Here is a 26,860-nt window from a genome sequence, read left to right on the forward strand (position 1 = left end):
CCTCTTCCTTCCTTCCTTCCTTCCTTCCTTCCTTTCTCTTTCTCTTCTTTTCTTTTTTGTTTGTTTGTTTTTCTAGACAGGGTTTCTCTGTGTAGCCCTGGCTGTCTTTGAACTTTCTCTGTAGATCAAGCTAGCCTCAGCCTCAGAGATCTACCCTCCTCTGCCTCCCAGCTCTGGGGTTGAAGGTATGTACCAACACAGCCAGGAGTGAACATTCTTAATGTAAATATTAGCTCAGTAGCCACAGGGAACGTGTGTGATCTGAGAGACACTTGCACTGCCTTGCCGCCTCTGGCTTCCCATGCTGTCTGCTTCCTCTTGCTCTCCCCCTTCCTTTGCACACAGATTGCAGAGTGGACTTTTAGAAGTATAAATGGGTCAGATCATAGTTCTCCCTTCGTGAGACCCACAGAGACTCCCACTGCTTGCCCTTCCCATCTTTCCTATAACATCTGTTGCCCATTGTCCTCTGGGCTACAGTTCTCACCCTGATCTTGGCTGTCTGTACTCTTACTGCATACAATTACTGTTATTTTGGGGCCTTTGCTGGGCAGCAGATTCTGCTTCGGAACATTTTCATGCCCACTGTCTCTCTATAGAGCACTCCTGTTTCATTAAGCATCTTCCTGTGGGACATCCTTAGGTAACATGCCATCTCCTAGGTGATGGAAACTCTGCCATCACCATGTGATCATATCCACACCTAGCAGCTCTTACCCACATCACTAAGTAGATGATGTGCCCTCCCCTGTCAGAATGTGAGCTTGACAAAAGCGACCTTGCCCATCTTGGTAAGGGTTCTGTGTCGTCCCTCTCAAGTTGTGCTGGGGATGGATGAACATCCACCTGGCTCTCCATAGGGCCATTAGTAACTTCCTGTGAAGCTACGGGAAATGAAGCAGGAAGAGCATTTTTTGCAGATGTCTTCTCTCCTATTGCTAGAGCTGTGATTATCAAAACCCAGAGAGCAGCACATTGTTGAAACTGGTACTTGAAGATACCATTCACTGTGAACAACTGGCCTTTGTACAGAGTGTAAACAGGAAGAGCCTTTCACTGCTGTCTTCCATGTATTATAAACAGACTATAGTGACTAACTAGACCTCACCAACTAAAGACTCATTTCTCACTTATTTGTGGCTCGGCTCTTTCTAGGTTTTTTATAATGCATGAGCGTGTGTGCACATTCATAGCATGCTGAAGAGGTTCACAGCACTTTCAAAGTCCAAGTAGACCAAACCTGTATCTAAGCACATATTTCTTAGAGATGGCTAAGTTAATTGATTTCTATTATTATTATTATTATTGGAGTCATTAACATTTGGCCTTTGAAAATGGAGAATATTTTTGAATTAACCAGTATTTTAATATAACATTCTTAATAATCCAATTAAAGCCTAAAGCATCAAAATAGGAGAGGTCAAATAAATCAAAAAGAATAGAAATGATGATTCTGATCACTTTTAAACAGTTTAATCTCCTGCTTAGTAAATTGTGTAGTAAATAGCAGTGACAGTAACTTTTCTAGATGTATTTCATGAGCTGGGGCAAGTCCTAGAGGCCCTAGGAAATGCTTGTGTTGAAGTATGATAAATAAACAAAAGAATGCTTTCCGAAGAATTCTTCAGTTGACAGCTCCTAACACACATTCCACATGCATCTTCCTAATGCAAGTACAACACAGAGTAATCAGAATCAGAACCATGTGTCAGAGAGCCCAGCGAAAAAGAAAAAAAAAAAAAAAAAAAAAAAACAAACAAACAAAACAACAACAACAACAAAACCCCAAAGCTAAAACAAAAGAAAAAACAAACAAACAAAACATGATTAGACATGAACCTAAGCTGTTTCCAGCAGTTTTGTATAGGAGTAAGGGATATGTAAATCACACTGCCTTATATTTCAGTAGGGTACTGTTACCAGTGCAAAGTTTACTGTATAGTACAGAGCAGAAATTGCAGTTCACATAGGTCATGTTCTCTGAATCTGCTGAACTGTGTGGAGAGGGTTCCTCTATTAAAAATGACCCCCTCTGTGACACGTGGTCTTCAAGTGGTGCTGGAATCTCAGTCGATGGATTGTCTGAGAGTTGAGCAGTTTATAGGAGCTGGCAGATCACCTGTTGTTACTGCACCCTTGTTCTGACACACTGTGCTTGCTTGTTTTTATCCTGTAGAGATGTGGTGACTCGGAAGTCCTGGACGAGAAAGAGTCAATCTCTTCAGCCTCTCTTGCTGGATCTAGTTTGCCTGTTTTCCAGAATGTTTTGCTAAGATTTTTAGATACACAGGCCCCATCACTGTGTAAGTAAAGAAGGCATTTTGCTTTTAGATGAGGGATTTCCTGGTCTCCCTCCCTCCCTCCCTCCCTCCCTCCCTGCCTTCCTATTTTCCTCCCTCCCCAGTCAAGCCTGCTCTTTCATCTTATCCAAAGTTCTTGGCATGGAATATAATGAATATAATCTGTTTTTCTAAGAAAATGTAATGTATTTTTTTTTAATTGGGTAAGTTTAGTCATTTTAAAATCAACGAAGTACCAAAAAAACTTTAAAATGTAAAAGTGTCCTCATGTATTTGGTGCATTAGTAATTTATTTCTTTCTTCCTTCCTTCCTTCCTTCCTTCCTTCCTTCCTTCCTTCCTTTCTTTCTTTCTTTCTTTCTTTCTTTCTTCTTTTTCCCCCTTGAGTCTCTTACCAAACAGGAATTCGGGTGCTGTGATACTTAACCATACCCTGTGATGATAATAATTTTCTTTTGGGTATGACCATGGCTTCGCCATTCTCCTTGGGATGTTTCCATTACCTACTTTGTTGGGAAGTTGAGAGTTTGTGGAATTAACAGCCATGTAGTAGGGGTACTAAGGGTGGAAAGGTTTGGGAAAGTTATTGTGTGAGCAGTGTTAGTTTGCCCATATTTTTCTGAGATTTGCACATGAAAACACCACATAGCAGATCTTGATGAAGACAGAGAAGAACACAAAAGTGACAGAGTAAGAAGTGATAGAATAGGAGGGGAGGTAGAAATTCCTTGAAAAGAGCAAACTAAATACACAGATTTATGGTTCTTGAGGATGGACCTTGTTTCTGCTGATTTTTGGGACAAAGCAAGGCCTTCCTTGAAGTACCTGGAGGCGTTATGGCCTTGGGCAGTGGTTCTCAATGCTGCAGCCCTGTACTATTCAGTTCATGCAGTGCCAAGCAACCATAAGATTATTTCATTGCTACTTCGTAACTGTAATTTTGCTACTGTTATAAATAGTAATGTAAATGTCTGATGTGCAGGATATCTGATATGTAATCCCCCCCCCAAAAGGGTCTCCAACCACGAGTCTCAAGTCCTAGGTCTGGAAAAGCTGACCTTGAGGAAAGCAAGTATTGGAGTCATCCAGATGTTTGAATGGAGGAAACAGGAAGATAAGGTGGTAGAAGATACCCCTGATATTAGAAAGCTAGTCGCAGGAGTTGGTAGCTATAAATTACCATGGGTTATGTGGGAGGAGGTCTACAGTTGTTCCGAATTTGCTGCCTCCATGCATTGAAATTGTTCTTGGGGAGAATGTGTTCTATCATTTGCCTCTCCTGGGTCACATTTTCTGTCTGAGAGACCCGTTCAGTTTCCCTGAGAAGAGGCTGCTTGTCATTGACTGTGAGAGGAGACTCTTAGGTAGGATGCTCAGGGAACAGAGCACATCAACTTTTGACTGGGTTTGTTTTTTTGTTTTTGTTTTGTGGTTGGTGTTTTATGAAAATGATGGTGCCAGGAATTTAGCTTTGCAGATTTAGCCATACAGTTGTCTAAGCTTATCCAAAAGGTATGCTATCAAGCTTTTTAAAACATGGTTGCAATACTGAAAATCATAATATGAGCTATGCTGATAGGTTATGGATTGAAGGGGGGAAAAGACTGTTGAGCTGACTACTGGCCTTTGTCTGCCTTTTTATCTCCTCCTTTTCTTTACAGTGAGTCAGCATCAGTCACTGTTGCCATTGTTGTGAGGAGATGTCTGACAAAAGCAACTTAAGGAAAGGTTTATTTCATGCTGGGGAAGTCTTGGCTCCGGGTGCTTGAGGTGGCTGGGCATCCTGCACCCACACTCAGGAGGCAGAGGGCACAGCTTGATGGTGGTTAGCTCATTTTCTTTTTGTTCAGTCCAAGGTCTTAGCCAAATGCAATGGTGCTACCCACGTTAGGGACTTCCCACTTCATCACACTCTGGAAACTCCCTCACAGACAGGCACATAGCACTTTTCCCCTAATGATGCTAAATCTCATCTAGTTTATAGTAAAGACAAGCTATAACAGGACTCCCCCACCCCCTCCTTAGCATTTAAACTACTAAGTCTTATTTGAAATAGTGCACATACATATCCCAAAGATGCAGCACTCTTACTATATTTAAAGATAGTCACAAATTGTTTTTAGTAATAAAAGGGAAGGCAGTCCAGCCATGCTTTGGCTTACACTATGAAGTACAAGGTCATTTATTTTTCAGGAACTACTATCGTTAAACTTGAAATTGTGTTTAGCAAACAGTGTCCATATTTTTTTGGCTATAACTGCACAATAAAAGTCTGCCTATCAGGTCTAGAGACAAGGCATTTCCTGCTGTACAGAGGATGCAGGCTCAGTTCCTAGCATGCTTTAAGGGGCACTGGCAGCCACCTGCAACTCCAGCTCCAGGGTATCCTATCCATTTTCTCACCTTAGAGGGTACCAGTATACAAATAAACTTGGGGCATATGCACACACACTCCTAAAAAGAAACTAACCTATCAGTGCTTTACAAATGTTAGTGCCTCAGTAAATGTTTGAATAAAACTTAAAAAACTAGAACTTACTAACTTTTTCTTTGACACCTTTGACCATGTAAATAGTGAATTATGGTTACACTCATTGTCTTAATTAGGGTTTCTCTTGTTGTAACAAAACACCATGCATGACCAAAAAATAAGTTGGGGAGGAAAGGGTTTATTTACTTTACACTTCCACATTGCTGTTCATCATCAAAGGAAGTCAGGAGAGGAACTTAAGTGGGGCAGGATCCTGGAGGCAAGAACTGATGCAGAGACCATGGGAGAATGCTGCTGACTGGCTTGCTCCCCATGGCTTTCTCAGCCTGCTTTCTTATAGTAGAACCCAGGACCACCAGCTCAGGGTTGATAACCCACAATGGGCTGGGCCCTCCCCGGTAGATGGCTTATTAAGAAAATGCCTTTGTCTTAAAGTTGGATCTTATATAGAGGCATTGTCTCAATTGAGTCTTCTTCCTCTGTGATGATTCTAGCTTGTGTCAAGTTGACATAAACACAACCAGTACAACTGACCCCTTGTCAGCTTGACACACAAACATCACTATTAAGCTACAACCCTTTCTTTCTCATTCATTCCCAAGATCTCACATTAAAAGCACCACGTCTTTGCAAATTCAAACACATTAAAATTTCAGTCCCTTTAAAATAACCAATCTCTCTTAAAATCCAGTCTTTTAAAAAAAGAATTTTCTCAACTGTGGGCTCTAGTAAAAATAAAAAGATAAATCAAATACTTTCTTCCTACAAGAGGGAAAACTCAGAACACAGTCACAACCAAATCAAAGCAAAACCAAACTGTAACTGCTCAGTGTCTGGGATCCACACATGATCCTCTGGACTCCTCCAAAGGGCTTAGGTCACCTCTCTGGCTCTGCCCTCTGCAGCACACACAGCTTGTCTTCTAGGCTCTGGCTGGCTCCACTCCACTGCTGTTGCTGTTTTTGGTAGTCATCCTGTGGTATTGGCATTTCCAGAATCCTGGAGTTCGTTGTTGCAATGGGGGCTGTACATTAACCTCTAATAGGGTCTCCATTGGTGCCAAGCCACAACTCTGCACGACCCCTTCAGTCCTGGGCCTTCAACTACCACTGAGGCTGCACCTTCACCAATGACCTTTCTTGGCCTCTCACAGTGCCAAGTCTCAGCTATCATGCTCTCAAAACCAATACCACCTGGGTGTCTCTTACACTACCAAGTTCAGCTGCCATTGCAAGATACTACCTTGGTCACCTCTGGAACACAGCTTCTGTGTACTCCAAGGAGACACTTTGGAGACTGTTTTACCCCAAAAGTTCTAGTATCTTGTTAATCACAGCTGATTCTTCAGCCCCAGCTGACCAGAATGACAGAATCTTAATTTAAAATAGCAAATGGCCCTGATAGAGTCTTTAAATTTCCCTCTGAAACTTCTTCATCTTCTGCATGTCTCTCAACATTATTATCGTCCAACCTCTGAAAGAGCTTCCCGCTGAACTCTCAACACTCCTAACATTTTTTCTAGCTCAAAATTCCAAAATTCTTCCACAATCCTTCCCCAAACAGGTCTGTCATAGCAATACCCTCCATTCCTGATACCAAGTTTTTTTTTTTTCTTAGAGTTTTTATTGTTGTAACAAAACACTATAACCAAAAAGCAAGTTGGGGAGGAAAGGGTTTATTTGCCTTACACTTCCATGTCATAGCTCATCACCAAAGAAAGTCAGGACGACAACTCAAGCAGGGCAGGAACCTAGATGAAGGAACTCATGCAGAGGCTATGGAGGGGTGTGCTTACAGGCTTGCTTTTCATGGCTTGCTCAGCCTTCTTTCTTATAGAACCAAGGACCACCAGCCCAGGGAAGGTACCACCCACAATGGGCTGGGACCACCTCTGTTGATCACTAATTAAGAAAATGTCTTACAGCTGGATTTTTTAAAATTCATGTTTTATTCTCTCACACATTACATCCCAACCTCAGTTTCTACTCCCTCCATTCCTCCCAGCCTTGCCCCCCATGTCTCCCCTCTATCCAAGACCCACTTCTCCTTTTCCTTAAAAAAAAAAAAAAGACCTTTAAGGGATATCAACTGAACATAGCATAACAAATTACAAGAAGAGTTGGCAAAAAAAACCTCATATCAAGGCTTAATGAGGCTACCCAATAGAAGGAAAGGAAAAAGATCCCACACACAGAAGAATCAGAGATACCCACCACTCCCACTGTTAGGAATTCTATAAGAGCACAGAGCTACCTGACCATAAAGTATATGCAGAGGACCTAGCTCAGAACCATATAGGGTCGGTGATTGCTGCACCAGTCCCTGTGAGCCCCTATGAGCCCTCCTTAGTTGATTTTGTAGTCAGTGGTCTCATGGTGCCCTTGAGCCCTCTGGTTCCTATGGTCCTTCTGCCTCCTCTTCTATGGGTTCCCCTGGCTTCGCCTAGTGCTTTGCTGTGGATCTCGGCATCTGCTTCTGTCAGTTGCTGGATGATGACTCTCTGATGACAATTGGGCTAGGCTTTGATCTATGAGTATATCAGAATATCATTAAGAATAATGTCATTGAATTTTTTTGGGGGGGCGGTTATGTTTATTCCTGTCTTAAGTCTCTGGGCTGTCCAAGCTTTGGTTCCTGGCCATCCAGGAAGTGCCAGGTATGGGCTCCCTCTTATGACATGGGCCTCAAGTTGGACCAGTTGTTGGTTGGCCACTCCCACAAAGTTCTGCACCACAATTGCCCCAGCACATCTTGCAGGCAGGGCAGATTGTACGAGGAAGGTTTTGTGGCTGGGTTGATGTACCAGTTCCATTGCTGGGAGCCTTGCCAGTTATAAAAGACAGACAGTTGGTCCTCCATATTCCTAATTACTAGGAGACTTCACTAGGGTCACCATCATAGATTCCAGGGAGTTTCTCCTGCCATAGCTTTCTATGTGACCTTCCAAGTGCCCTCCCCCAGTTCCAGTCATCTCTGCCAGTACTCCTTCTTCTTCCCACTTGATCCCTCCTCTTCACATGCCCACCCACCCCCAGTCCACCCACAAAATCTTTCCTCTTCTCAGGGAGCTCCATGCATCCCCTCCTTGAGCCCTGCTTAGCCTCTCTGGATCTGTGGATTGTAGCATGATTATCCTTTATGAACAGCTAATATCCACTTATGAGTGGGTACATGCCAAGTTTGTCTTTCTGCGTCTGGGTTACCTCACTCAGCAAGATTTTTTTCTAATTCTTTCCATTTGTCTACACATTTCATGATGTCATTGTTTTTAACAGCTGTGTAATATTCCATTCTGTAAATGTACCATATTTTCTTTATCCATTCTTTGGTTGAGGTTGTTCTTAGTTTCTTATAGCTGGATCTTATGAAAGCTCCTCCCTTTCTGATTGCTCTTGCTTGGGTTAAGTTGGCATAAAAAGAACCAGGACACTCATCTACTACCCTTTCTATCCCTACCGCCCCACCTTTTACCATCTTTTGTACTTTTTAAAAGAAATATCAATAAAAGTTTAAAAGGTAGTGAAAATGTTCTAAGACCTTGATTTTTGGGAGGTTTGGGGTGGGCCTGGTCAAGGCCTTTCTGATTGAATTTGTTTCTAACATAGCGGACCCAAACAGCGAATGTGAGAAGGTAGAATTTGTGAACTTGGTGCTGCTCTTCTGTGAGTTTATCCGCCATGACGTGTTCTCCCATGATGCATACATGTGCACCCTCATCTCGAGAGGAGATTTGTCAGTCACTGCCTCGACTGGGCTGCGGTCACCAGTAGGAGAGAATGCAGACGAACACTATTCCAAGGACCATGATATGAAGATGGAGGTATACCCCTGGGGGTGATGTCCATACCACATCCCAAAGTAAACTCCACTGGGGGAGTCAGTGTCAGATAGGCAATTTGGTGATGGAAAGGCAGCTGGATTTTAGTTACTTTCTCTCAACAAAATTAATTCCTGTCCAATCACATTTGGAATAAATGTCTTCTAGAATTTTCTGTGTTGTATTTACCAGATACTCTTTTATGATTGGCTATATTTGTTTGTTTTCTAAAGCATCTCATGTTATTCTTAGATCTTTAAGTATCTCATTTTTTTTTTTTCCTATTGGAAATAGTCCAAATGGAAGAAATTGTGGCCAGTTTGTTTTAAGTTACAAAATGTGGCTCTTCCTTTAAAACATCATGGGAGTTAAGACTTTGTCACAAGGGGACAGAATGTGGCTCTTAAACCCAATACATGTCTTCAAATTTCCTTTAACTTCTTTTAGGGAAATAGAAAGTGGGAGTGAATTGATAGGATGTTGAAAAAATTACTGTAATGTTTCAACTTCCATTTCTTAAACTGCAAAGTTTACAACATGGCTTTCTTTTTCTGGCAATTACCAGGAACACAGTATTATGGCGCACATGGGCCTTGGCTCAGGAACCACTAACATTTTTGATGAAGTAGACAAGAGTGACTTTAAAAGTGACTTTGGTTCTGAGTTTCCAGTAGGTTCAACCTTTGATTCTCATTGACAGTTAACTCACCAATTCCCATCCCGACCTGTCTCCATCTTTTTATTTCTTGCCTCATGTATTGGAATGACTCACACATGTGATGCAAATGTCATCCACCCTAAGTCATAGCGGTCTTCTGCAGTTGTTTCTTCTCAAGCCGTCCTCACTCCCGAGCTGTATTGCCTCCTTTGTAAATTATTCAGAGCTGACTGGCTCTGACACTTTATTTTGGGATCATCCTCTCTGAGGAGTGGGAAGTAGTGTCATTGTGATAATCTTTGTATCGAGTTTCTAAAGGATAGCATTATGGCTAATTCATTTTTCTACTGTGTCTCAGTATATGTTTTTCATGAATCTTGCTGTTTATAAAAGCATTGCTTTTATAAAATGGTTGTACATTTAAAATATTTATCTATGGGTTAATCTTATTAAGTATTATTAAGCATGTGTTTTTGGAGGAAATGCAACTCTTTGAGGATAACACTTTTAAGTTTGCTTGCATGGCCGGTCGGTCCTCTTACTGGTTTGGCCACTCCCTCCCCACCCGCTTCCCCAGGCACATTTTCCCATTTTTTTCAAGGGGGTGGGGTGGGCGGTGATATTTACAGATTTTTTTGTTTGTGTGATTTAATTTTGCGGACATTAATAAAGTTTCTGTGTATCTTTTTGATCAGCTATTTTGTGGAAATGCTATTGTGTGAGCATCTTGTGTTTGAAGCCCTGACATGTGGCACAATGGTGTGGTTTTGCTCTCTTCATTAATGATGTCTGATATTTGTTTTACATGACATAGATTTTCTCTCCCATGCCTGGAGAGTCCTGTGAGAATGCCCACTCTTCCCTGAGCAGAGGAATTTCAGTTAATGGCGAGAAACTGCTGAAGAGAGAAAAACCAAGGGAACTAATTTTTCCATCAAATTATGACCTCCTCCGTCACCTACAGTATGCCACCCACTTTCCTATACCTCTGGTAAGTCACGGCTCCATCAGTGTGGGCCATGGTGATCTCATTCTATGCTCATTAGTGACAGGAGGTCAGATTAGCCACCTGCTTGTCTGCTCACATATGCTGTCAGGTGAAAATATGCACTTTGCTATGATGGTTGTCATTTGGATCATATGGCTTGTGTCCAGATACAACTTGGATGTTATGGTGTGATTATTAGTGACTAACCACATGTAATATAATTCCCTGTATTAATATCTTTTTATTAAAAGGATTTGAGTCACTAAGTAATGTCTAAATATGTTTCCTACTTTAATTTCAAAGTCAATTGCTGCTTACTTTTTTTTTTTAACTTGTATTGCTTGACTGTTGGTACTTTTGACATGTTACAGATGAGTAAGAATTTTGGGGCTAGTGAAGCAATTGGGTGAAAACCTAAGTGCCCACTAAAAGGCAGGCTTTTGACATTCCTGTGTCCCTTCCATTCTCAAAGTGAATATAGGGGAGAAGGACCACTGTCACTAAGAAGTTGGTTGTGACTTGATGATGGACAGAGGTAGGTGGGCTTGGCTTTGGACTTGGTAGGTTTAAAGCTTGGGTAGCAGCTGAGAAGAGAGTGACAAGGAACTTAGTGTTGAAATCTTAAGTAGCAAGGTTTTTATCCCAAAGAGAATGTTAGTAATGAACATTAGGCTAAGAGCTGAGACTTTTTTAATTCTCAGGTAAACTGTTTCCTGCATGCTGTGTTTTGGACTTGTAGAAGTTTTGAGCAGTAAGCTGATTAGAAACAATCTTATTTTTTATATCAATCCCAGTTCCCTCTCTGTCCCACCCTCCCATGTTCCCTACCAACCCCCATCCTATTCTCTCCCCTGCTCCATAGAAAGGATGAAGCATTCCATGGAGTTTCATCAAAGTCTATCACATCATTTGTGGCAGGGCCTAGATCCTTCCTCATGTGTCTAAGCTGAGAGAGTATCCCTCTATGGGGAATAGGCTCCCAATGTCCATTTGTGCATAAAGGATAAATATAGAGGGGGCCATTATAATTTTAAAGAGAAATCTGGCACTAGGGAAGTGTCCAGAGATCGACAAAGAATGACCCTATTGTGGTTTAATAAGGATCAGGAGAAACAAATAAGCCAAGTAGATGTTTATTCAGGGAGAAATAACTTACAATATAGACAGATGAACACCAGCAGGTTCCTGGTCCCAAGGATGTCTCTGGATGTACTCCTGCAAGCAAGAGAGCTCCCAGGACCCCCTCCTCAGACTTAGTTCCCCCAGGTAATGTCTGCCTCTGTCTCCACCTCCAATGGACATGGTCAGTGCCACAGGTGCAGACAAAGTGAATATCTCACTACATGACCCCAACTAAGATTTTAAGCAATAGTGGAGAGGCAACCTTAAATATCCTTCCCCTATAATGAGATTGATGACTACCTTAAATGCCATCCTAGAGCCTTCATCCAGTAGCTGATGGAAGCAGAAGCAGAGACCCACAGCTCAACACTGCGTTGATTACAGTTGTAGAGAGGGAGGACCTCTGGAATAGCAGCAGCCAGTGCTCTTAACTACTGAACCATCTCTCGAGCTCCAGCTTAGGATTTTGTTAAAGCTAAATATAGTTGATATTTTGGAAAATGACTCAAGCTCATTAAGTTCATATTTTATGTCTTATGTCAATTAAAATACTCTTTATTGTTTGTGTCCTTGTACTATGTCAAAACTTTACAAAATCCTTTCTTGTTCATCTCAGAATATTATTAATAATTTTCTATGGGTTTTCTCTGTCTCCAATTTTCAATTCAGCAGAGTAATCTGGCAGTTCATTTGTGGTAACGGAGAGATTGACTTTATAGATAACAGATGTTTCTGACACATGCATGGATGAACAATCATACCTTGGGTTTGTTAAAATATTAAGTGTAAACCTGGCAGTAGTGGTACACACCTTTAATACAAGCACTTGGGAGGCAGAGTGGTTGATCTCTGTGAATTCAAGGTCAGCCTGGTTTACAGACAATGTTCCAGAACAGCCAAGGCTACACAGAGAAACCCTGTCTCGAAAAACAAACAACAAACAAACAAACGTGTAAGATAATACAGTAAAGTCACAGAAGTAGTTGAGAGTTATATGTGCTGGCTATTGAGAGTTTACAGGTCTGTCTTCTCTGTGCTTGTGGGATCCGAGCAGGTATCCAAAATCAGTTTCTTTGTTCTATTGTTTGATCAAAGACACGCCTGTGTGTGTGTGTGTGTGTGTGTGTGTGTGTGTGTGCCTGCATGTATATATGTGTACCATCAGCATACTTGGTACCAGAGGAGGCAAGAAGAGGGTTTTGGATCCATTCTGCAAGTGGAGTTATGAGCAATTGTGAGCCTCCATGTAAGGGGTGCTGGGGGCTGAGCCTTGGTCCTCTACAAGAGCAGCCAGTGCTTTTAACTACTGAACCATCTCTCTAGCCCATTTTTAACTATTTTATGTGGACTTTTGTAATGTTAAAAATACACATGGAAGGGCTACTTTTGGTAGCACACATCTATAATCCCAGAACTTAGGAGGTAGAGAGAAAAAGATCAGCTGTTTACTGTGGCTACATAGTGAGCTCAAGGCCACAGTGAGCTGTAGGAGATCCTGTGTCAAGGGGAACTGAACCAAAACACAAGCACAAACCTCATGCATGCTTCTCGGTTCTTTTCCAGTTTTCTTAGTCTGCTCATTTACTGCCATGCCTCACCTGTGTCTGTGCTGGCAGTAGAGAGGATCTGCTCAGAGCCAGAGTGACTTATTCTGTGGACTGCAGGTTCTTTCTGATTGGTCAGGTCTCTAGATTGGAGAGGTACTATGGCCTAATATAGGCTATGTTCCTAGTGTGGCCTAGTGATGAATCTCTGTCTTTAAGACTCTTTGGCTGGTCTTAGTTTTCGAATACTTTTGATATGTATTTTCACTTCCAAAACAGTTTCAATAGTTAATATAATTTAGCTGTTCCCTCATGTTGTTAAAAACCTACCCATGTATTTGCAACCCCCTTTTAAAATTAATTAGGGATAGGATCTCATTTGATAGGCCAGGATGGCCTGCAATTCACTTTGTAGCCCATGCCAGACTCATCATGAATGACCCTTTTGCCTTAGCCTCCAGTGTGCTGGAATTAACCACTGTGATCCACAGTTCCTGCCACCATAAATTTTTTATAACTAAAAATTATTGTGTTGCAAAAAAGATGTTAAAAGTAGGAGTACTGAATAGTGCATTTACTAACTTTCAAAGTGGTAGGTTAAAAATGAAGACAATGCAGGTATTTTGAGGTCTTTATTGTTTAGGTTGCTGAAGACCTTTAATGTGTTGCTGAAGGACTTTCTGGAAATGTAGGTGCAGATTATGTGGCATATTTTCATCAAGAAGTCAGTTGCAACCATTGAGATGAGCCTCTGAGTCTTTGCCTTGGCTCTCCTCACTTTGGTTACCCAGGTTGATCCTGGTTCAAGATGCTCTGTTAATTTTCCTGTACAAATAGTTGTGCCAAAGAATATCACTAAATGTGTGAGTACAGGGTTGGCTTGTATTGAGAAAAGGACCTCCCACAGGGATTAGTCTGTGTTTGCTAGCGATCAGCAACTTTTATTGCTAATTATCTTCTTTTGTCTTTGAAAACTGAGACCAACTTTGCAGTTCAGTCAGAACCCCCTTATCTTATACATCATTGTCACATCTTGATTTTTCTTCCTGAGCCTTAGTCTTTTTAGGTGAAGCAAAAGTCTCAGTGACTTTCAGACGAAATGCTTTGGAGAGATGATAGTACAGGATAGGATCAAAACACAGATTGGACACAGCCAGGAGCAGCGTGGCCTCTTTGGCTTTGAAAAGGGAGATCCTAGTTGAGCAATCAGATATGACCTCAGTCTGGCTGAGGGTGTATGGGATCCTGACAGCGTGGTAGGGAACAAAGCATATGATGTAACCGGCTGTCACCAAGAGGATGTTGATTAGAGCTGTTTTCATGTTTGGATAGTTTGCATCGTCTCTGTTTCTACATAGTTGCCTAATTACAAGGAAGTTGGATATCAGGATGATGGCTGAGAAATTCAAAAATATTGCCACACATATGAAATTTGTTAACAAATGCCAGTTTCTTCCAAACTCCTTTTTAAATTCCATGCAGCCTACGTTTGACTTTTCTTTGATGTCCCTGATGGGAATCACCATGTTGGGTACCATTATAAGAAGGACCATGAGCCACACGACCGTCGATATCATCTTTGCAAATCCAGGTTCTTGTATGCGGTATATTTTGCAGCTGTGTGTTAACTGAAGGCATCTATCAATGCTGACAAAGGCTAAGAAGATAATAGATAGGTACATATTGATGTAGATGAGGCAGGCCGTCACTTGGCAGTGGAATATCCTTAGCTTCCAGGGTGCCACACCCAAGTCAACAACAATTTTTACTGGTAATGCCAGAGTGAGCAGGAAGTCAGCTGTGAGCAAATTAATTAAGTATATGCTCACGCACCTGTGATTTGTGGTTTTCTGTATGAAAGCCCACGTTGCAAAACAGCTTCCAATGATTCCAACAAGGAAAACTAAGTAAAAAAAATATGTAAATGGTTCCAGATCTCTGTATACGGGACAGAATAGTGAACTATTTGTCATCTTCAGGGAGAAGCTTGAATTCAATAATTAAAAAAGTAAAAACCCACGGCTCTGTTAAAAAGAAGAGGGAGATATTAGTCACTAAAATCAGAAAGTACTTTCCGTAAAAACATTTGTTCTCAAAACACCATGGTCTTCCTAATTTTTAAGAAGAGTTTCACTGAGCTAGTGGGAACATCCTAAATGGTCCCATGTTCTCAATTGTTCTATGACTTTCAGGCAATCCCGAGCAAATTTGCTTTTGTGAAGGGATGTTTTTGACCTTGTGGGTTTGTGTTTTATAGCTCTCTGTTACGGGTTTAGGGTGAAATTTCTTTGCAGAGGATGTAAATGACCAGAGGTTCTGGGAAGTGGAGAGAGGAAGGTGCTGTGGTTTTGTCTGAAACAGATTTCTGTGTGATTTTCTGCTTTCCTTTTATAAATTTGGTAGCTTATGCTTCAAGAACCTAGGCTGATAGGAGAAAAGAGATGACAGCAAATGGTAGAAAGGGTTTGATATTGTTATTTTAAAAGCAGGCCCTCGCTGACTCAAACCCCCTGAACATGGGTCTCAGCTAGAAGGCCTGAGCAGTTTAAGGGACCTCAGACAGTGGAACCAGGATGTATTCCTGGTGCACAAAAGGACCTTGTGGACACATCCCCCATGGAGGGATACTCCCTTAACCTAGAGACAGGAGAGAAATCCTAGTTCCTACTTCAAATGACTTGACAGATTTAGATTTCCCCTCCTGGATGGCATCACCCTACATGTGGAGTGGGGGGTGGGGTGGGATGGGAGGGTGGTTGGGATACATGTGAGGGAGAAAGGGAAAGAGAGAGGGAGGGAGAGGGGAGGGAGGGAATTGGAAATGGGATTGATATGTAAAAAATAAAATTAAAAAAGAAGTGTATTCTTAGGTAACTTGCATGGTGGCAGATTAAGGTCCACATCAAACAGCAGGACAAAGGCCACATGAGGACCCCTGCACGAGCCATGCTGCTGCATATTGTATGAAAACACGGATGGTATTTACCTTATATGCTATACGTACAAACTAGAGTCATCTGACAGGAAAGAATGTCAACTGAGAAAATGTCTCCATGAGATCAGACTGTAGGAAAGCCTGTGAGGCATTTTCTTAATTATTGATTTGATGTGGGAGGACCCAGACCACTGTGGGTGGTGTCATCCCTTAGTTGGTGGTCCTGGATTCTATAAGAAAACAGGCTGAGCAAGCCATTAGGAATAAGCCAGTAAGAAGCATTCCGCCATGGCGTCTGCACCAGCTCCTGCCTCCAAGTTCTTGTCCTGTTTAAATTCACGCCCAGACTTCCTTCAGGGATGTACTTTGATGTGGATGTATAAATGAAATAAACCCTTTCTCCCCCCAAAAACAAACAAACAAACAAACCAGGTCCTCTGTTGTGAATCCTGTTAACATATTTTTAGAAATAAAATTTTGTCTCTTATTTTCAGTGGGAGGAGTTAAAGAGTTAGACTGGTTTTGAATTGGTGCCTACTACCCCTCTCATCATATTCCAGTTTTGTAGTGGTACAGCCCTATGAAGGTCAGTGTTGTGGCCTTCAGCTGTGAGTGACTGGTAAACACTTTAAATGGTGAACATATTAAAGATCTTATGTAACTCTGAATACCCATGTAATGTTTTTGTTATGCTTGCTATGTTAGTGAAATTACTTTCTTATCTTTCTTTTTCCTTTTTTTAATTCACCTAAATAGAAAAAAATCTTGTATTGTTGGAGTTTGACAAATATTTTTGTTGAACATGATGGCTTTAACTATTTCTATGGAAGTGCTTTTTAATAGTTTTATGAATGTGTGCTTTAAAAGCTTCTAGAACAAGGGTCTAAATGTATTGATTACAATATTTTCCAAAGGAGGGCCAGTATATCTGTATTAAAACATATAACTTTATTGGACTTGTCGGTACTAATTTATAATGCTAGCACTCAGGAGGAACACTAGTTTAAGCTCATTCTTGGCTAAATGGCAAGGATAGGTTGGTATCCACAAGACCTTGGCTCAATTTAAAAGAAAACAAAGCAAAAAACAATTGAGCCTGGTAATGACAAGAAAATCTTGTCATGCTCCTTCCATGGAGACAACACTGGCTTGACTTATGAGCTCAAGTTAAACTGAGCTCCCTTTGGTGTGATTTAGTGTGGCTCCCATGTTTAGGGTCACACGTGGTATTCTGTGCTGTGTAATCCATTTTCATGATAACTAATATTCTTTTTTTAAAGGGAAGTAAAACATATCACTTCCATAAAGCAAATCTTTGTGGAATTTCCTAAATGTCCCAGAAATCAGACAGTGAAAAACCTGGGCTTCTCAGGTTCTAGAATTTCGTTAGTAGCAAAGTCATACATAACTTTACAGAATGTCTAAAATTTACTGACTGAAAATGGAATGGCTCAGGAGCAGTAAAACCCCTCTCTAAATCAAACAACTCATGTCATCTTATTCAGCTTTAAAGTCTCAAAATAAATATTTAATGATACAATGTAGTTCTTCAAAATTTATTTATAATCATTCATGTTCGCATTCATGTTCGTGGCTTAAGAGTGTGGATGTGCCTCGGTGTGCATGTGGAGGACAGTGGACAATTTTGTGGAGTCATTTTTCTCCTTCCATCTTTTGTGGAATTCTGGGATGAATTTAGATCTGCTTGTGCACCTAATTTACACCTTTAGTGGCCAAGCCATCTAATGGCCCTGCTGTGTTTATCTTGAAATGATGCAGTGATTGAAATTAAGTTGTTAAGGCAGATGTATTTTAAACTTTCTTAAGTTACATGCTCTTCCCTTTTCCCCAGAGGAATTAGGATTTTTGGGGTCCATGGTACTGTCTTTCTGTACCTTAATGAAAAATTTATAGCACTTACTATTTGTGTTTGATGACTGTCCATTTTTTTATAAAAGCATTTTATGAGTCCTGTTGTATGGTTGCTATAATCTGAGGTATGACAAGCTTTAAATCCATTGCTAGGATAACTGGCAAATTACAGAGCCACAATTCTTCTCAGCCATATTTCAAAAGCCATGGTAATGCCAGTGATGATTCTCATCTTAATGATTAATGCTGTATGGACCAGTCCTTACCTGAGGGTTGTGTGGCAGGAATATCTTCAGCAGTTTTTACATGAAACAACTGAATAAACATCTTAGTTTTAACTTTCCTCCCAAGCACTCAAGAAATTCAAGAAATATAGGCATTCTTTGTGTTTTGCAGTGTAATCTTCCTGTGTGTGTGTTCATACTCATGCACATATATACACACATTTATATGTGGTTGTAAACACACACACACACACACACACACACACACACACACACACACACATTTAAAAGCTAACTTTAGGTCTTCCATGTAAAGTTCTGTAAACTGTCAAAGTTACCATGATCGACTTTCCCCCTAACATTCCCTGATAGCTGTCTTTGCTTTCAATGCTCGACTTGAACTCAAGGCTTTTGCATACCTAGCAGGTAACTGATCCACACCTCCACCTCCCTTAATCCCCAGTCTCTCTTTAGATTGTTTGGGTCTGCACAGTCTGTGAGTAAGTCCTGTCCTTTTCTGTACTTAAACATGTGGTACAATTTTAGAATCCAGGAGCTTTAATGATGGGTGGATTCTTTATTGATGACTTCTTTTCAGTCCTCAGATCTATTGAAGGGACTGTAAAATGCTGGAGATTTTTGCAACTTATTTGAGCAAGATGAGGATCCATGCTTACTGATCATTCTCTGGGCTCTTAAGCTTTCTCCTTCTTCTTTGCCAGTCCTGCCTACAGACCTGTGGGCCTGAAGGACGCTCTTCATGTCTGAATGCCATGCCACATTTCTCTGACTTCCTTCTAGGCACTTCAAATGTTGCATACTGACAGTAAATGGTTACTTGTTTCTGTTAGTGCCCCTTTGCCTAAATAATTACATGGCAAAGTCTCATTTTATTGTCGAGACATATGATAAAGAGAAGTTTTATAATAGTTTGTCTTGATTGGTATTCTCTGTAATTAGAACTGACCATCTATTCCAGAATGGGGTAATTTACTTCAAATAGTCTCAATGTAACTAATATTGGAGGGTCTGGAGTACTTTTTGCTTTATAACTGTGTCTAGTTTGCCAAGAAAAAATAGTTTCTCAAAACTTTGCATACTTTGATCGGCAGGCAGAATTGTAGTATAACAACATCTCATGCTCCCTATCTCAAGTCAGATCCAAGAGCTTGATAAACATTGTGGCAATAGTATCTGTGCCAAGTAGGCACACAGCACTATCCCAGCAAAATGAAGAATGGAAATTACATGTCTCCTTGGTTCTTTGTCATAGATTGCTCATTCCTTAGGGAGTAAAATAAAACAAAAACTCAGTAGATTTTCCATGGGAGTCATGGTGGATGTGCTTTGAAATTTACTAATGCAGGACTAGTAGAGGACTGCCTGGTTAGGCCCTCTTGGGAAGATACACCATGGCTCTCCCTATCAATCCAGTTAGAAAAGCAAATAGTTCAAGCTGTTCTTGTCTGGATAATTAGTCTAATTTGAATTGTTTTTTTTTTTTTAAGACCTAAAGAAAGCAGAAGATGCTGATAGAAACCCATAGCTTAGTCTATTATAGTCTAATAGTTGTTGCCACCCAGCAGCCTTGTGACTTTTAGGTTTTTTCTGCTTCAACACTAAAAGATTATGACTTTGGTTCCTATGGAAAAAAGCCCTGAATTAGCTAATCATTGAAAAGGACGTACCTGGTGCTGTCTTCTTTGGCCGGAGCAGGCCTGGATCTGGGTCTTCAGAGAATCATGAACTGTTTAGTTAGCCACAGCGACAACAGGCCCATTTTGCAGGGTTGCCTGCTGAACTAAAAATTTCCTTTCCTTTTTGTGTGGTTTTTAAAATGTTACCGATTGACGTAGATGAAACTGTGGTTTGCAAATGGTTTAGGCTGTGTGAAAGTCTCCCGAGGAAGGTTTTTTTTTTTTTTTTTTTTTTGGTAACAAAACAATTTTATCTATCTTAAGTATGTCAAATTTGTCAGTTACTGTTTTAGAGAAAACATTTTTCATTAATCTATTAAAAATACCTTGCCTGCTTTTTCTTTTGTTAATGAAAGTACCTCAGACTGTTCTGTTTCTTGATAATTTAAAAAATATCAGCCTTGAAACTGATGTTAAGTTTATGACTTAAGACAGGCATTTAAAAAGATACTTGTTCAGCATAGTTATGGACACCAGCATTTCAAAAGTACAATTAAATATTGTTGTAGCTTATATTTTTGCTAAGATATCTATTAGTTAGGGAAAAAAAAAAAGAAGCCCAGTACAGTGGCTGGTAGACATCTGTAATCCCAGGATTTGGGAGGCTGAGGAGGGTGAAAGCCATGAATTTGAGACTAGAGGAGCTTGGGCTCTATAGTGACATTAGGACCATTCTAGGCTATTGAGTGAGACTTAAGAAATGAACACAAAATAAAATCTGATCTCCATGCCAGAAAAATAGTTTTCTACATTTGTTATTGTGTGTGTGTGTGTGTGTGTGTGTGTGTGTGTGTACATGTACACGTGTGTCATATGGCATGTTTGTGGAGCTATATGGCATCATCTGCTTCTTTCTACCTAGTTTTCGGGTGTGTTGGCAAGTGCCTTTATGTCCCTTGAGCCATCTTGCCTGCTCCATTTTAGAAAAATCTTGAAAGAAAAATAAAAAAAAAAAAAAACAACATTGGAATATCAGAGATAGCTAGCTATTCTCCGGTTTGTGTAATTAACTTTTTCTGTGTTTACAGAAACCACATAAATGTTATCGTGCATATGACTTCAGAGTTTCCCCTTCACGAATGTATTGCATGTAAACTAGGGAGCTGGCTCAGCAGGTACCAGTGCTTCCCACACAAGTCTGACACCCCAAGCTAAGTCCCTAGAACTCTTTCCCCATTCACTCCTCTGTCCGGCACATGTGCACATACACACATTATTTTCATAATGTATTTTTAAAAGTTCAACAATGTATCTGTTTTCTAAGTTATGAGATTAAAACAATCAGAAAGTATTTCCCAGCTTCACACAACTAAATGAATTGAGACATGTATTCAGCAAGTTGTACCTTCTGTTGCATAATTAACTATTTCCCTAGTGTCTGAATGGAGCCTAGCTCTGAGGTAGCAGCATGCCCCACAGCTTCCTGGTCTGAACAAAAAGTTTTGCATCATTAGTGATTGACTTTATTTTTCTTTGTAAGACTAGAACTCCAGCCCCTTTCCTTTCTGAGTTGCTGGAGATAAAACCTTGAACATAGTATAAGTTAGAGCAAAGGCTAGCTTTTATGAAAGCTAACATGAGCTTTCATAAGCTCCAAACATATTTTGATAATTCATTTACTGTGATATACATTTTATGTATATCACATAAATATGCCGGCGTACAGTTAATTTGTAAGTGCCAAGCTGTGGCCTCTGTAGGAGAGACATTTGCAGGAAAGAAAATTGAAGTATTCAATCAGAGCCTTTGTTCCCTGGACTTGAGTGTGTAAGGCGAAGAGAATTTAGAGGCGGAATTGGTCGCAAATTGGGCAGTGAGTAGTTTTCGTGAGATCTGAAGGGAAATTGGGATACAATATTTCTGGTGAAGCTTTTTTTTATTTTGGATTGCTCTCTTATCTGTTTACTTCCTTGCTTTAGTTTAGGGTTAGATATCCAAAAAGTGCAAGCACTAACAGTTATTAAAATTCTAAGTCTACTGTTTATGGTTGGGTTGCCATGTGGGCAAACTAGTGTACCTCGGTTCTTTGTCCCTGCACCTCATTCCTGGAACACTAGGAGCTAATCTGTTTCCTTTCTGTGTTTATGAGACAGGATCTTGCCACATAAACCCAGAATGGCCTCAGACTCACATAAATCCTCCTGCTTGAGCCTCTCCATCACAAAGATTATGATATGTGTCATCATTGCCTGACAGGAACTAATTTTGTTATAGTGAAACCAAACTTCATTTTTCATTTTTGGTTTTGTTTTGAGACATGGTCTCATTACATAGGCAGGCTGGCTTGATGCTCCAAATCCTCCTGCCTCAGCACTCTGAGTTTGGGATTGCCAGTCCATCTGCATTCTCATTTGGAGAATAAGTTCTGACTATCTGAGTTGTTGAAGAACACTTTTTCCTCTACTGCCCTTAGTTTTAAGTTTTAAGTTTTGAGTATTTCATACACAGGTACCATATCTATATCATTTCAGTCCCCGTCTCCTTCCCTAACTCGCCCTATGCCCCATATTCACCTCAAATTCATTACTTCTTTCAATAATTATTTTATACATACATACATATGTATGTATGTATGTATGTATGTATGTATGTATGTATACAACCTATGTTGTTCGGGGCATTTCTTTCCCTCTAACAAACAACTGTGCAGGAGGTTGCCCTTGACTGAGGCAGCAGTGTTTGTTAAATAGTTTGTGGTTCCTGTGTGGGGTCATTATCACCTCAAGTGCTGTAACTTCACTCAGACTGTATGAGTGTTTATGTATATATACATGGACATGTGTGTATAGTATATATGCATATTTATGTAGACATAAAATAATGTTTGCCCATGGCTTTGAAAAACATTCTTAGTGTTATGTGTCACTCCTCCGCCCTTCCCTTTCTCTGCTATTTTGTTTATAACACTTCACCTTATCTCCCCCTTTCAGTTTTCCCCTTCTTAGCACTTGTGTTCTCCTCTTTTCCCATCTAGAACTCCAGATACTAACTTTTTAATGCAAAAGTTTCATTTTAGTTGCCTGAAGCTCCTTTTGTCTCATCGAGGGTAAATATTTTTCAGATTGTTTTGCTAATGTTCAGGAAGCTGCATGTTATCACTAACCCACTATTTCAGAAACAAATGGGAAGAATGGGGTAAAGATATTTTCCCCTTATTTTGATCATGGAAACACTTTTATTTAAGAAATATTTTATTTTCATGTATATTTTGCATATATAAAATGCTAATTTGCTTCTCAAGTTGATTTGTGGTCCCCTTTGCTATCCATAACATCCTTTAAAAAAACTCATTCAACATAATTGCCGGATAGTAGTATTCTTAAATCCTTTTCATCATTTCTGTCTCTCCCCTAACTCCTGTTATGTTCCTTCTTTTAAAGTCATGACCTCTTGTTTTTAAATTCTCATTGTTACATGTGTATACATATGTATACACAACCTACTGAGTCTGGCCTGGCCTGTGTGTGCCTGTGTCCAGGTCTAACCACTAGGGTTTTGACAATTTATGTGAGAGCATGACCCTAAACAAAAGGGATCCTCACTCCTAGTGGCCATTAAACCTGTAGCTCTTTATCTAGGGATGGGACCTTGTTGATTCCCCTTGTCCACACTAGCATGTCAGCTGCTGCTGTTAATTCTTATTTAAACAACCATACCATTATGTTAGTTCATAAGTGCCTTCCCCTGTCATATCTAGGGGACACTATTTAGCAGCAGGCATCCCAGTCCTGTAGCTCCTATATTCCTTCCAGGGTATTCCTTGCAGCTGTGTCCCTTGTGACTGGGCATGCCACACTTACTCTTTGCATTTTGACCAGCTGTGGATCTGTATAGCAGTCTCTATCTGTTGAAAAAAAAAAGACAAGTAAATAATGTTTTTGATGGCTAAGAGCTATATTTATCCGTGGGTTTAGAGATAAGTATTTAGAATGCAGTCAGAAATTTTGCTAGTTTAAGGAAATGATAGTAGATTTTCCTTTAGGGTGTATGAGCTGTCCAGCCATGGGTAGTTGTTGCTAGCTTTACAATTGCAGCCATACATTCCTTCTCATTAAGTCTAGACAGCTGTTCTTTGATAAAAATACCAATATTGCACTGTTATGGTTATCTTGCTGGCACAGTTATTGCTGTGGCTTTTGGGCGTTGCATCTAGGAAAGACTATGGATTACATCCTCTGAAGATATGAAAGTCAGTCTTTGGGAAGGAGGCTTCCAGAAGATCAGCTCTAGCTGGATCATTCCAAGTCCTGTATTTCAAGTGTGTGTTGTCTTCAGCAACAGGGTCTTATCTTCAGCTTCTAAACTTGCCTTTAGGGGTCTCTATCACAGAGATAAAATAGAGATAGCCCAGAGGGTCAGGGAGAAAAGATGAGGGTCACAAGCACAGGCCCAGTTGGTAACCTTAACCTCAGGAAGAAAGCATTTTCCATACAGATACATGCTATTGCAGAGATACCCTGGACTGAAGTGATGATTCTAAGAGGGCAATGTTTGGACAATTGTGGGGAGCCAGGATACTGGAAAAAACTCTCTCGGTGGGGTTCTAAGACATGGGGCTTTGCCCTTGTTCAGAGATGAAAAAAAAAATCACTAAAGCAGTAGTGTCTTGCTCTGCAAAGGAACACTGAGCTGCTTCCTCCTTGTGTCTGGAGCAGCCTGATGGGAAGTGAGCATCTAAGCATTAGTCTGAGTGTGAGAGAACCCTAGTAAAAGTTAATGACAGCGAACTTAACCATATGCAGCCATTATATGTCCTGTCTGTATGTTTTTTTGCTGCTTGGATCTTTTGTAGCTGATTATATTTTCTGATTTTGTTTTACTGTTTTTTATTTTCATCTTGAAAAATCTTTACAGATAAAACTACTATCAAAAACCCTTTCTCATCTTAAAGCATTTTTCCCTTCAACTTTCTTTACCAGATGTACATACACCAGCAGCTGTGCAGGTATCTCAAAGACATACCTGGGCCCTCAGACCTATCTGCCTGCTTCATCCACCATGGGCACAATGACTTTTTTCTCTGTCCCTCACTGTTACTGTGCCTTTACTTGGCATACCGGGGTTGGTGGACAGAGTTAACCTGTGGGAGCTGTTTAAAATTGCAGTTATACTCTGAAGTAAAAGGAATTTGGGCTAAGTTGATCCATTCAAATTATGTGGCCACTCACTAATAAGACATGTTGGTACCATACAGACAACGTAAAAAGACAGTCACATGTAAACAGTACATATACACACAGCCATACAAGAAGGAAGAATAACACACCCAAAGGTTTTGTAGTTCCTAATTAGATCTGTCAGGATTTTCTTTAGATGTGAGTATGCGTCTGTGTACAGAACCCAGACAATAGCATCAGATGTTTTCTGTCACTTTCAACCTTATTCCTTTACTCCTTTTGGGTATGGTCTCTCTCCAAACCCAGAGGTGAGAGTGGCCTTGAATTCCTGTCACCCTACCTCATCTACCTTCCAGCTGTTTAGATGATAGTATGCACTGGTGTGTTGGTTTAGACAAACTCTTTTTTTTTTCTGGTTCTTTTGCAGGGTTGTACTTTTGTACACTTGTAATCCACATGCCATTGGACTCTAGCAGCAAATTGATGACCCAAAGGAAGTAGTGACATTTCATTGTTGATCACACAGCAGTAGTAACAAACAGATGCATGTCTACGTATATGCTTACCTAAAAGATAACTCTGCCATTTTGGGGGAGTGGAGATGGTGTGATAATCTGTAACTTGCATAGTATCTCTTTAATTTTATATTCGAGATTATAATATAATTACATTTTCTCCTTCCCTCGAAACCCCATATACCAGAGGCTCTCAATCTGTGGGAAGCTACCTTTTGAGGGTTGAATGACCCTCTCACAGGGCATATCAGATATCTGAATATCACATATTTAGATTATGATTCATAAAAGTAGAAAAATTACTGTTTTAAAGTAGTAACAAAATAATTTTATGGTTGGGTGTCACCACAGCATGAGGTAGGTCGGGTGTTAGGAAGGTTGAGAGCTGCTCCACATATCCTTACCTGATCTTCAAATTCATGTTCTCTTTTGTTGTTGCATGCTAATATATATGTGTATATACATAGGTAATCCTAAACATAACCTGCTCAGTCCCTAGAATGTTATCTGTATGTATGTTTTCAAGGCTGATCTTTTGACTCTGGACAACTAGCTTAGATGTTGGTTTTTGTAACAAGTTTACTAGTTGGCATACCCTAGTGTCCAAAGTTGTAGGCATGGCTTTAGGTGGGGGCTGACAGGCATTCACTGTAAAACCAGGATTAGATTTGAACCAGGTTTTGTCTACCTACCATGGTGTGAACCTTCATTCATATGAGTTCTCACACATCTGGAGTTTACATCTGTATATCATCCCCTTCCAGGATGTTTCTTGAGGATGAGCCTGGGCTTTGCTTCCACTGGGTCAGTTTGGATGTTGTTCCATCCCAATTTGTGACTGCTGGATTTAGACTGGCTACTTAATTGCCTCGTACTAATTCACCTCTGCTCGTACTAATTCACCTCTGCTAGCTGTATGGCTGAGAACGTACAAAGTGGCTTTCTCAAAGCAAAGAAACCTGTTGCTAAGAAGGGAGGGTGGAGGCTGGGGAGGTAACCTAGCAGGGAATGCTACTTAGGTCAGTTTTCTGAACCATATTGGTTCTGGTCCCTCCGTGGAGCCTGTATAATTTTGGTATACATCGTTGTGAATGCTCTGTGACATGTTTCTTGATTCCTACCCCAGATACTGCTTTCACAAAAGCACTTTAAAACATGTTGGCATAAGTACTTGAGTTGGTTAAGCATAGAAATAGGAACGTTATTCCGCTAAAGAAAGTGGAAAAATGAATGGTGACTTTTAGTTCTTCTGGGCTATTTTTGAATACCTTTACTAGATTTCTGTGTTCTAGATGTTGCAGGATGGCTACTAACATATGGTCTAGCTTCAGATGTGTCTTTATTTGATATATAAAATGGAGTATAACTCAGTCATTTAAAAAATGGCATCATAAAATTTGCAGGCATATGGAAGAACTAGAAAAGAAAAAAAAAACAAAAAACAAACAAACAAACAAACAAAAAACTCATCATGAGTGAGGTATTCTTGACTCATAGAGACAAAAAGCTATGCATTTGCTTATATGTGGCTATTAGCTGCTAAGTCAATGATAACCAAGTTACAATCCATAGAACCACAGA

At 40.3% G+C, this 26,860-nt stretch overlaps 2 protein-coding genes across 2 annotated transcripts in view; one reads left to right on the plus strand and one right to left on the minus strand.

The window, feature by feature from the left end:
• Med12l (mediator complex subunit 12L) overlaps positions 1 to 26,860 on the plus strand; it is a 324,235-nt gene that overhangs the window by 85,622 nt on the left and 211,753 nt on the right. The window contains exons 12-15 of the mRNA XM_051177003.1: positions 2,177 to 2,303; positions 8,396 to 8,610; positions 9,173 to 9,277; positions 10,080 to 10,256. Coding sequence (XP_051032960.1) covers positions 2,177 to 2,303; positions 8,396 to 8,610; positions 9,173 to 9,277; positions 10,080 to 10,256 — 624 coding nt within the window. The remainder of the gene's footprint in view (positions 1 to 2,176; positions 2,304 to 8,395; positions 8,611 to 9,172; positions 9,278 to 10,079; positions 10,257 to 26,860) is intronic.
• Gpr171 (G protein-coupled receptor 171) lies at positions 13,539 to 19,844 on the minus strand. The gene is made up of 2 exons (XM_051177002.1): positions 19,639 to 19,844; positions 13,539 to 14,943 (listed from the first exon to the last, which is right to left on the minus strand). Exon 2 carries the CDS (start codon positions 14,890 to 14,892, stop codon positions 13,933 to 13,935), a length of 960 nt encoding a protein of 319 aa, XP_051032959.1. The 5' UTR covers positions 14,893 to 14,943; positions 19,639 to 19,844; the 3' UTR covers positions 13,539 to 13,932.

This window comes from Phodopus roborovskii, unplaced genomic scaffold, assembly GCF_943737965.1.
Source record: "Phodopus roborovskii unplaced genomic scaffold, PHOROB, whole genome shotgun sequence".
Lineage (NCBI taxonomy): Eukaryota > Metazoa > Chordata > Mammalia > Rodentia > Cricetidae > Phodopus > Phodopus roborovskii.